This window comes from Euwallacea similis, chromosome 23, assembly GCF_039881205.1.
Source record: "Euwallacea similis isolate ESF13 chromosome 23, ESF131.1, whole genome shotgun sequence".
Taxonomy (NCBI): domain Eukaryota; kingdom Metazoa; phylum Arthropoda; class Insecta; order Coleoptera; family Curculionidae; genus Euwallacea; species Euwallacea similis.
In genome coordinates this window covers 513,816-530,491 of record NC_089631.1, presented here as the reverse complement: position 1 = coordinate 530,491, position 16,676 = coordinate 513,816, and the positions used below count along the sequence as shown (strand labels likewise).

Genomic DNA, 16,676 nt, shown 5'->3' with positions numbered 1-16,676 from the left:
ACACAAACTCAACACTCAATAATACCTAATATAACCAAATTTGCAGTCGACGTGGCCACCCCTGCAGGATTTCTGGCTTTACAGGAATAAACTGCCACATCTTGAGGAGTCACTTTGGAGAATTCGAGTGTCACTGTATCTTCTACCACTGTAATAGTAGCATGTTCGTTTCCATGGAATACCTCCGCGTTTTTATACCATGTGATCTCAGGGAAAGGTGTACCCTCCACTTGGCATACCAAGCGGGTGGGTTTACCCTCCTCCACAGCAACAGGCTCAACGCGTTTTGTAAATCTTGGCGCAATGGTTTTAGTGCGAATTCTTTTGCCCAAAGTTTTTTGGACTAAGGAAGATTGAATTGTGGTTTCTTCATGTAAACCTGTGTGCTCCGTTATTTCTTCATCTGGAATTTTATCTGTGATTTCTGTGGTGCGCTTCTGGGAAATTATTTCTAGCTCTGGTAAAGGCTGACTATCATCGAACTTTACCGTACGTTTCTTCTGCACCTTTACCTTTTTGGACACAACTTGAACTTCAATATCCTTTGTGAATTTCTCATCTTCTTCTTTAGGCTTCTCTTCATCAATTATTAAAGCCTCTTTTGGCTTCTTCACCTTTTCAGTTAAAATAATTTCGGTCTCCGACACCTCGGGCTGCTCCAGAATTTCCTCAACATCCTCAATTTGAGTGGGTATTAACTCCGGTTCTTCTTCTTCTTCTCCAGGTTTTTTCGGACGTTTAACTTTCTTCTTCTTTATTATTTTAGTCGTGGTGGTAGTTTCTTCTTCCTCTTCTGGCTGGGGTTTCTCTGGAGCTTCGAGTTTTAGCTCATCAGTGTAAGTGTCTTCAGGTATTTCATACGCTAATTCTCGTTTTACATTTTCAGTAGTAACTTTATATTCAGGTTCTTCTGGTAAGGGTTTAACGAATGGTTTGAGTTTTATTTCCTCTGGTAGTTCCTCTGGAAGAGGCTTCCTCTTGCCGCGAGGCCACTCTTTGACTTCCGGAGTTTCTTCCTCCTTTTTCTTGGGGGTTCTTCGCCATGGAGTTGTTTCATCAGGAGCATGTTCTTCTTCAGGTATTTCTGTTGGAATGAGTTCAATAACCGTAACATCTTCAGGTTTTTTCTTCTCCTTTTGCTTTTTCATTGTTGGTTTAACTTCGATTTTATCGAAGTCCTTAGGCTCAAACTCTCTGCCAACAATATCAATTGGTTTGGATATTTCAGGGATTTCTACATCTTCTTTCTTGTCACGTTTGACAGGTTTAAGTTTAACTTCCTCTTGCAGCTCTTCGGTTTTTGGTATTTTTCCTTTGCCAATCTTCAAACCTGGCACCTCTTCTATTTGTTCTTCTACTTTTGGTTTAGGTTGGCGCCTCCAAGGAGTTTGAAGAGTTTCTTCCTCTTCTTTTGGTTGTTCTTCAAATTCAAATTTCTCTGCTACTTCTGGAACATATTTCTCACCATCTGGAATTTCTGGAAGATCTATTTCTTGTTTTTTCTTCTTTTTCGGTTTCATCTTCTTTTCAACGATAGTGGCTTTCTGTAATTCAGGCTGGTCCACCTTCTTCAATAACACTTTCTCAAGATCTTCAGTTTCTTCTGGTTTTTCAACTTTAGTGACCTTCTTTAGTTTAACCAACTCTGGTAAGGTGAATTCTTCAACTACTGCTTTTTCTGGTTTTTCGGGCAATGCAGTTGGTTTAAGTTTAACTTGCTCAGGTTTAATTTGTTCTTGGTCTATAGTAACTTTCTTAATCTTTCTCTTCTTAGGTTTATCGTTATCGACTTTTAAGACAATAATGTCTTCAACTTGAGTTATGGTTTCAACAATGACAGACACAGTAACTTCAGGTTGTTTACCTTCCTCTTCAACTGTAACAATTTCTGTGGTTTCTTCTTTATCTCCTTCCTTCTTTTTGATTTTTCTCTTCTTAACAGTCTTCTTTTTAGGTTTACCTTCTTCAATCACAGTGGTTTGTTTTATTTCTTCAGGAAGTTCTTCGACTACGGGCTTAGAAGGAAGTTCTTCGGGGGCTTCTTCCTCGATTATTGTGACAGTAGTCTGAGGTTTCTCACCTTCTTTTTCTACTGTAGTGATTTCAGTGATTTCTTGCTGGTCTCCTTTTTGCTTCTTAATCTTGCGCTTCTTGACAACAGTTTTCTTGGGAATTCCTTCGTCAATTACTATGGTTTCGTGTATTTCTACAGGCAACTCTTCTACTGGGTACAGAGGTTGTTCAGGTTTGGCTTCAATAGGTGAAACATCTTCTATAGTTACGAAAGTTTCTGGTAATTCACCTTCTTTCTCAGTTGTTACAATTTTAGTAGTCTCCTGCTTATCTCCGTCTTTTTTCACGATCTTGCGAGTTTTTGTGACTTTCTTCTTAGGAATCCCCTTCTCAATAACTACAGTTTCCTGTATTTTTTCAGGAAGTTCTTCTACTGTATACACAGGAGTATCTTTTTCTAGAGCTGTGATTTCTTCAATAGTTACTGTGGTCTTTGGGACTTTTCCTTCTTCTTCAGTGGTGGTAATTTCCGTACGTTCTTGAATGTCTCCCTTCTGTTTCTTAATAACCCGCTTTTTGACGATTTTCTTCTTAGTTTCTCCTTTCTGATCAATGACAGTGGTTTCCTTGATTTCTAAGGGGAGTTCTTCAACTTTGAAAACTGGTTCTTCCTCTTCTGGCACTTCAAATGGTTTTAGCTCGACGTTTTCTAACGTGATTTTCTCTGTAGTTTTTGGTTTCCTTTTTGATGGTTTTAGTTTTACTTGCTCAGTCCAAGGAATTTCTTCCACTTTTTCAGGTTGTTTCTTTTTCTTTTTAGGTTTTTCTTCCTCTACTGTAACAATAACTTCTGGAGCCTTACCCTTTTCTTCTACAGTAACTATTTCTGTCTTTTCCGCCGTGCTACCACGTCTCTTCTTAATAACTCTTCTTTTCACAGTTTTCTTCTTAGGAATACCGTCTTCAACCACAGTAACCTCTTGTACTTCTTCAGGCATTTCTTCTACGACTTGAGGAATCTCTTCTTCTTCAACTATTTTTTCTTCAACAGTAACGACCATCTCAGGTTTCTTCCCTTCTTCTTCAATAGTAGTAATCTCAGTAGTTTCTTCTTTGTCTCCCTTTCGCTTCTTGATGGTGCGTTTTTTCTGCACCTTCTTCTTTACCACTCCACCGTCAATAACTATAGTTTCTTGAATTTGTACAGGTAGTTCTTCGACTAAAAGTTCAGGTTGAGGCTTAGTTTCTTCAAGTGGCACTACAATTTCTTCTACATGAATGGAAGTAGTAGGAGCTCTGCCCTCTTGCTCAGTAGTAACAATTTCAGTAACTTCCTGTTTATCTCCTTTGTGTGTCTTTATTATTCTCTTCTTTTGTACTTTCTTCTTAGGTATTCCTTTTTCAATTACAGTAGTTTCAGATATTTCTTCAGGCAGTTCTTCTACTGAATACACAGGTTGTTTCTCGTTTGGTGCAGAGTCTTCATGAACAATGACAGAGGTTTTAGGAGTTTTTCCTTCTTCTTGAACAGTGATAATTTCAGTTGTTTCTTCTTTGCTTCCCTTCCTCTTCTTTATCACCCTCTTCCTAGTAATTAGTTTCTTAGGAATTCCATTTTCAATTACTACAGTTTCCGTTATTTCTTCGGGGAATTCCTTCATTATATATTTAGGTAAATCTTCTGGAGCTATGTGTTCTGGAAGGTCTCTGTCAAGACGCATTTTGATTAACTCTATTTCTAGAAGTTCCAAGACTTCATCTGGGGTTGTTTCTTTTAGTTCTTCTAAACCAGGAACAACTAAGTATCCATCAGCAGTTACTAGAGTTTCTTCAGTACTCTTCTGCTTCTTCACTTTCTTTACCTTTTTCAATTTCTTCTCAACAGGTTTCTCTTCTTCAGTTACAACAACTGTAGTCACAGGTTCCTTGCCTTCTTCTTCAAATGTGACGATTTCAGTCGTTTCTTCTTTACCGCCCTTTTGTTTTTTAATCTTCCTCTTCTTAACAACGCTTTTCTTGGCAATTCCCTTATCCATTACAATGGTTTCTTGGATTTCAACTGGCACTTCTTCTATTAAGAATTGAGGTTTTTCTTCTTGATCTTCAATGGGTAGAACCTCTTCTTCGACAGTTACTACAGTTTCTGGTAATGCACCTTCTTTTTCAGTGGTAACAATATTGGTGGTTTCTTTCTTATCACCACGTTTTTTCACAATCTTCCGAGTCTTTGTGACTTTCTTTTTAGGGACTCCTTGTTCAATAACAATAGTTTGTACTACTTTTTCTGGAAGTTCTGCCACGGTGTATGTGGGTGCTTCAATTTCTTCACTAGTAACAGTAGTTTCTGGGGCTTTTCCCTCTTCTTCAACAGTGATAGTTTCAGTTAATTCTTCCTTGTCTCCCTTCTTTTTACGCACTAACTTTTTCTTAATAACTTTCTTTTGATCTATGATGGTCGTTTCTTTAACTTCTATGGGAACCTCTTCGACCTTGAAGACTAGTTCTTCTTCTTCTGGAATTTCAAATGGCTTGAGCTCAACTTGTTCAAGTTCAGGTTTTTCAACCTCCTTGGGTTTCCTCTTTGAGGGCTTCAATTTGACTTGTTCAGTCCAAGGAATTTCTTCAGGTTTCTCAGATTTTTTCTTTTTCTTCTTAGGTTTTTCCTCTACCAATTCTTCTACAGATACAGTAGTCTGTGGGGCTTTACCTTCTTCCTCTACAGTAACAATTTCTGTCTTCTCTTCTTTACTACCACGTCGTTTCTTCAAAACGCGTTTTTTAACTACCTTCTTCTTCTTTATTCCATCTTCAATGACGCTAACATCTTGAACTTCTATAGGTAATTCTTCAACAGTTTCAGATATTTTCTCTTCTTCAGTAATTGGGATTTCCTCTACAGTAACAAAGGTTTCAGGCCTCTTGCCCTCTTCTTCGACTGTGAGGATTTGTGTGGTTTCTTCTTTGCCATCTTTGCGTTTCTTTATAGTACGCTTCTTTTGCATCTTCTTCTTTGTAATGCCTCCCTCAGTAATTATAGTTTCATGGATTTGTATTGGGAGTTCTTCAACTTCATACTGAGGTTGAGTTTCTTCTATTTCACTAATTGGTACTTCAATTACTTCTACAGTGGTCATAGGGGCTTTGTCTTCTTCCTCGGTAGTAACTATCTGGGTAATTTCTTGTTTATCTCCCTTGCGAGTTTTGATTACTCTCTTCTTCTGGATTTTCTTTTTGGGCTTTCCTCGTTCTATTACAATAGTTTCTACAATTTCTTCTGGAAGTTCTTCAACGGAGTACAGAGGTTTAGCTTCTTCTTCCAGAACAGTAACGGTAGTCTGGGGAGTTTTTCCTTCTTCTTCTACAGAAACAATTTCTGTAGTCTCTTCTTTGCTTCCCTGTCTCTTTTTAATAACCCTTTTACGAGTTTTGACAGTTTTCGGCACTCCTTCTTCAATGACTGTAGTTTCTTGAATTTCTTCAGGCAGTTCCTTTACTGTGTATTTAGGAAGATCTTCTGGAGCTTCATGGTCTGGCATATCTCTAGCTAGACGCATTTTAATTAGTTCAACTTCAAGCATATCCAATATATCTTCTGATTCTGTTTCCTTCTCTTCTAGATAAGGCACAAAAAGATATCCTTCAGGCGTTGTGAGAGTTTCAGACTTCTTAGGCTTCTTTACAGTTTTCTTCTTTTTAACTACCTTAATTGGCTCTTCAGTAACCACCACGGTAACCTCAGGCTCTTTGCCTTCCTCTTCAATTACAGTAATCTCAGTAGTCTCTTCTTTATCTCCTTCACGTTTCTTTATAACCTTCTTCTTCTTGAGTTTCTTCTTTATAATTCCATGTTCAGTTACATTAATTTCTTGAACTTCTTCAGGAACTTCTTCAATCACCGGACGTTCAAGTTCTTCACTTTCTTCTTCATAAACTGTTACGGTAGTTTGTGGTGTTTGGCCTTCTTCAGTTACAGTCACAAGTTCTGTAACTTCATCTTTTCCCGTTTTCGTCTTCTTTTTGATTGTTCGTTTCTTAACAATATTCTTCTTTGCCACTCCATCTTTGATTATTACAGTTTCTTGAATTTGCACTGGAAGTTCTTCTACCAGGTATTCGGATTCTATAGGAACTTCTTCGAAGGGAACTAATTCCTCATGAGTAGTTATTTCAGTTTTTGGAGATTCATCACTTTTTTGTGTAGTAATGATTTCAGTTATTTCTTGTTTGTTTCCTTTTTTGGTCTTTATTACCCTCTTTTTGACAGTTTTCTTGTTGGGGCGACCTTGCTCTATTACTGTGGTTTCAAATATTTGCTCAGGGAGTTCTTCTACACTGTAAATTGGTTGCTCAGGCGCAAATTTAGGTACCTCTTCTTCTGCGATAACAACAGTTGTTTCTGGGGCTTTTCCCTCCTCTTCAATTGAGACAATTTGCGTGGTTTCTTCTTTACTTCCACGTCTCTTCTTAATAACGCGCTTCTTTATCTTTTTCTTCTTAACTACGCCATCTTCAATGGTCGTACTTTCGAGCACTTCCGCGGGTAGTTCTTCAATTACTGTCAGTTCTTCCTCCGGCACTTTGTTACTTTTTTCATCAACCACTTCCTTCTTGGTTTTCTTAACTCGCTTAATTTTGACTTCCTTCCTTTCTTCTGGGATTTCTTTTTCAGTTACAACTACTGTGGTTTCGGGTTTCTTCCCTTCCTCCTCAATAGTGCGAATTTCAGTTACCTCATCTTTACTTCCCTTTCTCTTTTTGATGACTCGTTTCTTAACAATTTTCTTTTTTACTTTTCCTTTATCAACAAATGTAGATTCTTCTATTTCTTCTGGGAGCTCTTCAACCACAGTTACGGGGGTATATTCTTCTTCGAACGGTGCTACTTCTTCATGAACTACAACAGTAGTTTCTGGTTTCTTCCCTTCTTCTTCCGTTACAATAATTTCAGTCACTTGCTCTTTACCATCCTTTCTCTTTTTGAGGGTCCTCTTCTTTTGCACTCGTTTTTTCGTTACTCCGTGGTCAATAACAACAGTCTCTTGGATTTGTACTGGCATTTCTTTGATTTCATACTGTGGTTGAACTTCTTGAACAGGAGCTTCAATTTCCTCAATTGTAACTGTTGTTTCAGGTAGTTTACCTTCCTGTTCAGTAGTCACTATTTGCGTTATTTCTTCTTTGTCCCCTTTTCTAGTTTTAATAACCCTTTTCTTCAACACTTTCTTCTTCTTTTGTCCTTGATCAATTACAGTTGTCTCAAATACTTCTTCGGGGAGTTCTTCTACTGTAAAAATGGGCTGTTCTGGAGCAGTTTCTGCTTCTTCAACTAATACTGTAACTTGAGGGGCTTTGCCCTCTTCTTCGGTGGTTAAAATTTCGGTAGTCTCTTCTTTACTACCACGCCGCTTCTTAATTACACGTTTCTTAATAATCTTCTTCTTAGGCACTCCCTTTTCTATCACTACAGATTCCTGTATTTCTTCAGGTAGCTCCTGAACTATTTCTTCAGCTCCTATAGGTTTAAGCTTGATGGGCTCCAGCTCTTCTTTCTCAGGCTTCTTCTTTTTGGGAGTTTTCTTCAGTTGAACTTGTTCCATCCAGGGAAGTTCTGCAGGCTTCTCCTTTATTTTCTTTTTCTTATCGATTATCTCTTCTTCAGTTGTAACCACTGAAGTCTCAGATTTCTTTCCTTCCTCTTCACGAGTCACTATTTCTGTGACCTCAATTTTACCGCCCTTCTTCTTCTTTTTGATAACTCTCTTCTTGACTATCTGTTTCTTTTTCACTCCTTGGTCAATAACTACTTCCTCAGACACTTCTTCCGGCAATTCTTCAATAATAGGACTTTCAGGTATTTCTTCTAAGGGTCCAGTTTCTTCAAATGTAACTACCGTTGTTAAAGGTACTTTTCCTTGTTCTTCTAAAGTAATAATTTCCGTTACAACTTCTTTGTCATCTTTTCTCTTTGTTAACGTACGCTTTTTCAATGTCTTCTTTTTCTGTGGAGATCCTCTTTCGATAATAACGACTTCTTGAGATTCGATAGGGTGCTCCTTAACGATGTACTGAGGTTCAACTGGAATTTCTTCAAGTGGGATTTCTTCGATTATTACAGTAGTTTGAGGTCTTTCACCTTCCTCTTCAGTTGTAGTTAAAGTGGTAATTTCGCCTTTATCTCCTTTTCTAGTTCTAATAACTCGCTTCTTCTGCACTTTCTTCTTCTTGATACCACCCTCAATGACGGTGGCTATGGTTGTTTGCTCGGGTAGTTCTTCTACGACGTAAATTGGTTGTTCAACTTTTTCTTTTGGTAGTTCTGTTTCTTCAATTACAACAGTTGTTTGAGGTGCCTTTCCCTCTTCTTCGATTGTAATAATTTGTGTTGTTTCTTCTTTATCCGCTTTACGTTTTTTTATGACTCTTTTTTTCTTGAGGACTTTCTTGGTTTCTCCGTTATCAACTACAACAAGTTCTTGGATTTCTTCTGGTAGTTCTTCCACTTGTATTGCAGGTATTTTCTTCTTTGGACGACATATCTTAAGAGGCAAAGTTTCTTCTGGAGAAATTTCTTCTTCGGTCACTGTAACAGTAGTTTGAGGGGCTTTACCTTCTTCTTCAATAGTCACAATTTCAGTGACTTCATCTTTGTCAGGCTTCTTCTTTTTAATAACGCGCTTCTTAATTATCTTTTTCTTAATCACACCTTTATCTTCAACTGTTACTTCTTTAATTTCTTCAGGGAATTCTTTAATCAGAGGTTGCTCTCGAGGTTGTTCTGCAGATTCCTCATAAATAGTAACTGCAGTTTCTGATGGTTTTCCTTGTTGCTCATGTGTAACGATTTCAGTTACTTCACTCTTTCCATCCTTCTTCTTCTCCTTGATTGTTCTCTTCTTTTCAACTTTCCTTTTGGGAACCCCTCGTTCGTAAACGATTTCCTCGTGAATCTGCACTGGAAGTTCCTCGATTGTTTTAATTTCTTGAGCTCTCACAGTTTCAGTTCTTGGTGCCTCAATTTCTTCAGTTTCAACTGTCACTTCTGGAAGTTGCCCTTCTTGTTCTGTAACAGTAATGGAGGTGACTTCTTGTTTGTCACCTTTGATGGTTTTAATTACGCGTTTCTTTTGCACTTTCTTTTTCTTTACTCCATGATCGACTACAGTACTTTCCAAGATTTCTATAGGCAGTTCTTCAACTTTGTAAATTGGTTGTTCAATTTTTCTTTCATGAAGAGTTTCTTCTTCGATGGTAACAGTAGTTTGAGGGGCTTTTCCTTCTTCTTCAACGGTAACAATATGGGTCGTTTCTTCTTTGTCACCGATTCGTTTTTTAATTACTCGCTTTTTTGTTATTTTCTTGTTAGTTACTCCTTTGTCAGTTACCACAACTTCTTGCACTTCTTCTGGCAGTTCTTCAATCTGAAAAACTTCAGGAAGAGATTCTTTTGGTTTTTTAATTTTGCGCTTTGGTTTTCTTTCAATAATCTTCAGTTCTTCTTCTGGTACCTCTTCTTCAGTAACAGTAACTACCGTCTCAGGCTTTTTGCCTTCTTCTTCTAGGGTAACAATTTGGGTAGTTTCATCTACACTGCCCTTTCGCTTCTTAATTACGCGCTTCTTCAGTATCTTCTTCTTGACCACTCCTTTGTCTATAACTTCAATTTCTTGAATTTCCTCTGGTTGTTCTTCGATTATTGGCTTTGAAACAGGTGCCTCTTCCTCGTGTATTGTGATTTGAGTTTCGGGTTTCTTCCCTTCTTCCTCTATTGTAACTATTTCTGTTATTTCTTGTTTACCATCTGCCTTCTCTTTCTTCAAGGTTCGCTTCTTTTGCACTTTCTTCTTGGTAACTCCTTGGTCAATTACAACAGTTTCCTGTATTTCAACAGGAAGTTCTTGGATTATAAATTCGGGCCGTTCTTCAGGTATTTCTTCAGTTAATTCAAGTTCTTGGGTAGTGACTGTTACCTCAGGTTTCTTTCCTTCAATTTCTTTAGTCACAATTTCCGTGACTTCTTCTTTGTCTCCTTTACGAGTCTTAATGACTCTCTTTTTCTGCACTACCTTCTTCTTAACACCACGTTCCACAAGCGTACTTTCTATTACTTTTTCAGGAAGTTCTTCTACTGTGTAGATTGGTTGCTCTTCTTTTTCTTCTTCTATTTGTTGTTGTTCTACTGTCACGATAGTTTCTGGGACCTTTCCCGCTTCTTCTACAGTAACGATTTGAGTAGTCTCTTCCCTGTCACCCTTTCTCTTCTTGATTACTCGTTTCTTGGTTACTTTGGTCTTAGTTTCACCTTGGTCTATGATTGTAGTCTTTAAGATTTCTTCAGGAAGTTCTTCAATAATTAAAGGTTGTTCTTCTTCGGATACCTTTTTAACAGGTTTCAACTGAACTTTTTCAGGTTTCTCTTCCTCTGGTTTTTTTATTTGTCGATGACTTTTAAGCTTGACTTGCTCAGTCCAAGGAATTTCTTTAGGTTTTTGAAGTTTCTTAGGTTTCTTCTCTACAGGTGCTTCTTCAGTTACATTTACAACAATCTCTGGTTTCTTTCCTTCTTCCTCTAGAGTAACAATTTCTGTTATCTCATCTTTATCATCCTTTTTCTTTCTAATTACCCTCTTTTTAACTATTTTCTTTTTGATTTGCCCTCCTTCTACTACTGTGACTTCCTTTATTTGTTCAGGTAATTCTTCAATTATAGATTTTTCCCTTGGAACCTCAATTTCTTCATGAGTAGTAACAACAGTTTCCGGTTTCTTACCTTCTTCTTCAATTGTCACTATTTCTGTAATCTCTTGCTTTCCATCGGCTTTCTCTTTCTTCAATGTACGTTTCTTTTGCACTCTCTTCTTAGAAACTCCCTTATCAATTATCATAGTTTCTTGTATTTCAACCGGTAACTCTTGAATTACATGTTCCGGCTGTTCTTTAGTTATTTCTTCGGAAGCTTCAATTTCTTGAGTAGTCACAGTTACCTCGGGTTTCTTACCCTCAATTTCTTTGGTGACAATTTCGGTAACTTCTTCTTTGTCGCCTTTATGGGTCTTTATTACCCTCTTTTTCTCAATAACCTTTTTCTTCACTCCTTTATCAATCACAGTAGTTTCCAATATTTGCTCAGGGAGTTCTTCCACTGTATAAATTGGTTGTTCAATTTTCTTTTCTTCAATTGGTATTTCTTCAATTGTAACGGTAGTTTCAGGGGATTTTCCAGCTTCCTCAACAGTGACTATTTGGGTAGTTTCTTCTTTATCTCCAGTTCTTTTCTTGATTACTCGTTTCTTGGTTACCTTAGTCTTCATCACACCTTTATCAATTACTGTAGTTTGCTGTATTTCTTCAGGTAGTTCTTCAATTACTACGGGCTGCTCCTCTAGAGAAACTTTCTCTTTCTTCACAGGTTTTAGCTGAACTTCTTCAGGTTTCTCTTCTTCAGGTTTTTTAACTTTTCGAGGACGTTTAAGCTTAACTTGCTCATTCCAAGGAATTTCCTCTTCCCTTTGAGGTTTCTTTTCTTCAGGTTCCTCCTCAGTTATACTGACAACAGTCTCTGGTTTTTTCCCTTCTTCTTCCAGAGTAACAATTTCTGTAACTTCATCTTTGTCACCTTTCTTCTTCTTTATAACCCTCTTTTTAACAATTTTCTTCTTAATCTCACCACCTTCAACTACCGTAACTTCTTGTATATCTTCCGGTAGTTCTTCAATCATCGGTTTTTCGCTTGGCATTTGAATTTCTTCACGAGTACTGACAACAGTTTCAGGTTTCTTACCTTCTTCTTCTATTGTTACTATTTCTGTAATCTCTTGTTTGCCATCAGTCTTCTCTTTTTTCAGAGTTCTCTTCTTTTGCATTCTCTTCTTGGTAATTCCTTTGTCAATCACAACAGTTTCTTGAATTTCAATTGGCAATTCCTGAATTATATATTCTGGCTGTTCTTCAGGAATTGCTTCAATGCTTTCAACTTCTTGAGTAGTAACAGTTACCTCAGGTTTCTTTCCTTCCATCTCTTGAGTAACAATTTCGGTAACTTCCTGTTTACCTCCTTGACGAGTTTTTATTACCCTCTTCTTTTGAACTACCTTCTTTTTGACTCCTCTATCAATCACAGTACTCTCCACTACTTGTTCAGGAAATTCTTCTACAGCATTAATTGGTTGTTCAATCTTTTCTTCATCCATGGGTTTTTCTTCTATAGTTACAGTTGTTTCCGGAGTTTTTCCTGCTTCCTCTATAGTGACAATTTCTATAGTTTCTTCTTTGTCTCCTTTCCTCTTTTTAATAATTCGTTTTTTGGAAATCTTAGTCTTAACTTCGCCTTCATCTATAATAGTGGTTTGTTGGATTTCTTCTGGTAGTTCTTCAATAATCAAAGGCTGTACTTCAACTGGAATCTTCTCTTTTTTCATGGGCTTCAAGTGAATTTCCTCACTTTTCTCTTCTTCATGTTTCTTAGGCTTTTTAGTTCTTTTTAATTTTACCTGCTCAGTCCAAGGAATTTCTTCAACTTTTTCAATTATTTCTGGTATCTTTCTTTTTGGTGCTTCTTCAGTAACAGTGACAACGGTCTCAGGTTTTTTTCCTTCTTCTTCTAGAGTAACAATTTCGGTAACTTCATCCATGTCACCTTTTTTCTTCCTGATGGTCCTCTTTTTAACCACCTTCTTTTTAATTTCGCCTCCTTCCATTACCGTCACTTCTTGTATATCTGTAGGGAGTTCTTCAATAACTGGTTTTTCACTGGCTATTTCATCTTCTTCGTAAGTTGTAACTAGAGTTTCTGGTTTCTTACCTTCTTCTTCAATAGTAAGAATCTCAGTAATTTCCTGCTTCCCATCTTCTTTCTCCTTCTTTAATGTTCGTTTCTTTTGTACTCTCTTTTTGGAGGTACCTTTATCAATAACTACAGTTTCTTGTACTTCAACTGGTAGTTCTTGAATTGTATAAGCAGGTTCTTCGTGGACTTCAGTAGTGCTTTCTATTTCTTGGGTAGTTACCATCACTTCAGGTTTCATACCTTCTACTTCTTTAGAAACAATTTCAGTAATTTCTTGTTTACCTCCTTTACGAGTTTTAATAACCCTTTTCTTTTCAACAACCTTTTTCTTAACCCCTCTATCAGTTACTGTGCTTTCTACCACTTGTTCTGGAAGCTCTTCTATAGTGTATATTGATTCATCTGCTTTTGATTCTTCGATTGGTGATTCTTCAACTGTGACTGTAGTTTCTGGAGATTTTCCAGCCTCCTCTAAAGTAACAATTTGAGTAGTTTCTTCTTTATCTCCTTTCCTTTTCTTAATAACGCGTTTCTTAATTACTTTAGTTTTGCTTTCTCCCTTGTCATCAATAACTGTAATATTCTGAACTTCTTCTGGTAACTCTTCAATTATCACAGGTTTCTCTTCTGTAGGAACTTTTGCTTTCTTCACTGACTTTAATTGGATTTCTTCAAGTTTCTCCACTTCAGATTTTTGAACTTTAGGAACTCTCTTAAGCTGCACGACTTGTTCAGTCCAAGGAAGTTCTTCCAGCTTTTCAATCTTCAGTGGTTTCTTCTTTTGAGATACTTCTTCAGTAACACTAACTACAGTTTCCGGTTTCTTCCCTTCTTCCTCAACAGTCATAATTTCAGTCACCTCTTGTTTATCTCCCTTCTTCTTTCTGATGGTTCTTTTCTTGACCACCTGCTTCTTCACTTCACCTCCCTCAATTACTGTTACTTCTTTCACATCTTCAGGAAGTTCTTCAATTACAACATTCTCACTTGGCACCTCTTCAGCTGGTAGATCATACGTTTTCACAATCACTTCAGGTTGCTTTCCTTCTTCTTCTAAAGTTACAATTTGTGTGGTTTGGACCATATCATCTTTCTTCTTCTTTATTGTTCGCTTCTTCTCAACAACCTTCTTCACTTTGCCTTCATCTATTACAGTCATTTCTTGAATTTGTATTGGCAGTTCTTCAACCACAAACTCAGGTTTTGTGGGGATTTCTTCAGAAGTGATTTCTATTTCCTTAACTGTTACAATTGTCTGAGGTTTCTTTCCTTCCTCTTCAGTTGTAACAATTTCGGTAATTTCTTGCTTATGGTCTTTGGTGGTTTTAATAACGCGCTTTTTCTCAATCTTATTTTTAGGGATTCCCTTTTCAATAACTGTGGTCTCACGTACTTCTTCGGGTAACTCTTCCACAGTGTAAATTGGCTGTTTAAGTTGCTCTTCAGGTATTTCTAGCTCTTCTACCACAATAGAAGTCTCTGGAGCTTTGCCCTCTTTCTCAACCGTTATAATCTGAGTAGTTTCTTCCCTGCTTCCCTTACGCTTCTTGATTACTCTAGTCTTCGTCACGATATTTTCAACTTTGCCTTTATCAATCGTAGTCGAAACTTGGATTTGTTCCGGCAATTCCTCAATAACCTCCTTAGGTATAGGCTTCAGTACTATTTCTTCTTTTTCTTTTACTTCCTTACGTTTCGTTTTTCTAATAGGTTCAAGTTGAACGCCTTTAGTCCATTTAGGAGCTTCTTCTTTTGGTGCTTCAATAACTCTCTTTGATTTCGGTTTTGGTTTATTTATGTCCTCTACCACATTAACTGTAGTTTCATCTGGCTTTTCTTCTTGTTGTACGGTAATAATTTCTGTAATTTGCTTTTTATCACCTTCAACTTTCTCAATCACTCTCTTCTTGGTGGTCTTCTTTTTAGGTATTCCACTCTCAATTACTGTAGATTCTAGGAATTCCACTGGAAGTTCCTTAATAGAGTATATAGGTTCTTCTTCTTCAAGATGTTCTTCTACTTCAATCTCATGTACTGGTTTTTTACCTTTTTCGGTTTTGGTGACAATTTGTGTGGTCTCAACTTTGCCATCTGCATATTTTTGAAGAGTTCGTTTCTTCACAGTTTTCTGAGTAGTTTTTCCTGCCTCAGTGACTACAGTTTCCATTATTTCGACTGGTAGTTCCTTAACTATAAATTCAGATTCCTTAGGAATTTCTTCTTTGCTTACTGGAATTTCTTTTACTGTTATAGAAGTTTTTAGTTCTTCACCAGGTTTCTCTATGCTTGTAATTTCAGTAATTTCCTTTTTATCACCCTTTCGAGTTTCAATTACCCGTTTCTTCTGGATTTTCTTTATAGGTATGCCTTCTTCTATAACTGTAGTCTCAGATATTTTCACTGGTAGCTCTTGAACTATGTAAGTTGGTTGTTCTGGTACTACATGCTCCTCTTGAGTTATCGTTGTTTGAGGTGCCTTTCCTTCTTCTTTAACAGTGACAATTTGAATGGTTTCTTCAACGTCGCCCTTCTTCTTCTTCAACACTCGCTTCTGAGTAACAGTCTTCTTTTCAACACCATCGACTATGGTTTTCCTTTCTACAATTTCTTCTGGAAGTTCAATTATATCTTCAGGAACTGCTTCCACTTTAGGTTGTACAGATTTGGGACCACGTTTCCAGCTTTTAGCCTCTAAAGTCTTTTCTTCAACTATTTGTTCAGTTGGAACTTGATCAACCTTCTTTTCTTCTGGTTTAGGACCACGTCGCCAAGATTTCGTTTCAACTATCTTTTCTTCTTTAATGTCAGTTACAACCTTATCTTCTACATCTTTACGAGGAAGAATCTTCTGAGGTTTCTCCTCTACCTTAAGTATTTCTTCTATCTTCTTTTCTTCAGGTTTAGGACCACGTTTCCAAGCCCTGCTTTCAACAACCTTTTCCTCTGTCTTTTCAGTAACAACAACTGTATCTTCAACCTCTTTCCTGGGAACAATTTCTACCGGTTTTTCCTGCTCTTTCGGTACTTCTTCTACCTTCTTTTTGGGAGTAGGTTTCAAGCTGATTTCCTGTTGGTTCCACGGAACTGGTTCTTCTTTCTGAGGCAAAGGAGTTCTTTTCTTGAGAATTTTCTCCTCCTTCTGTTCTGCTGTTTGTTCAATAACTACTTTCTCTTCTTCAGTTTTAAGTACATCTTCTTTATCTGGCTTCACACCTCTCTTCCAAGCTTTCTCAACCAATTTTTCCTTTACATCCATCTTTTCGTCGGTAATAACCTTCTCTTTCAATTTTGGTTTTTCCTCAGCAGGTATTTCCTCAGGCAATTTGGAACCTCTTGGCCAACTCTTTTCTGTTAAAACTGTTTCTTCGATCTTTTCTTCAATTCCAATTATCATCTTATCTTCAACATGTTTTACCGGAGCTATCTCCACTTGTTTATCTTCTTCTTCCCGTTTTTCAACTTTTCTTGGAGTTGGTTTCAAACTGACCTCTTGCTTGTTCCAGGGTACTGGTTCCTCTTTCTGAGGCAGTGATGATCGTTTGGGAGTCTTCTTCACAACTTCTTCTTTAGTCTCTATGCCTTCTTCTTTCTGTGTGGCTTCTTTAATGCCTCTCTTCCAACTTTTTTCAACCAAAGTTTCTTCAGACTTTTCAACTAAATCAACAATAACTTTATCTTCAATATGTTGAATATCTTTCTTCTCCACAACTTTAGTTTCAACTTTTTCAGTTTCTTTAATAATTTCGTCAACATGAACTTCTTCCTTTGGTGCTTCAGGCTCCGATTTCTTTGTAGGTTTCAAACTGACAGCTTGCTGTGTCCAGGGCACAGATTCTTCCTTTTGAGGTAACAATTCCTCTGATTGTTCGTGTCTTCTAGG

The 16,676-nt window shown here is 37.3% G+C and overlaps 1 protein-coding gene across 11 annotated transcripts in view; it reads right to left on the bottom strand.

Moving 5' to 3' along the window:
- The window catches only part of sls (sallimus), a 99,601-nt gene that overhangs the window by 54,093 nt on the left and 28,832 nt on the right, over positions 1-16,676 (bottom strand). For 8 of the 11 annotated variants that reach the window (XM_066401784.1, XM_066401785.1, XM_066401786.1 and 5 more), the window contains exon 1: positions 26-16,674. The exons of the other annotated variants lie outside the window; for them this stretch is intronic. In XM_066401784.1, coding sequence (XP_066257881.1) covers positions 26-16,190 — 16,165 coding nt within the window. In that variant the 5' untranslated portion in view covers positions 16,191-16,674. Of the gene's footprint in view, positions 1-25; positions 16,675-16,676 lie in introns of those variants that run through there. 11 annotated transcript variants of the gene reach the window in all.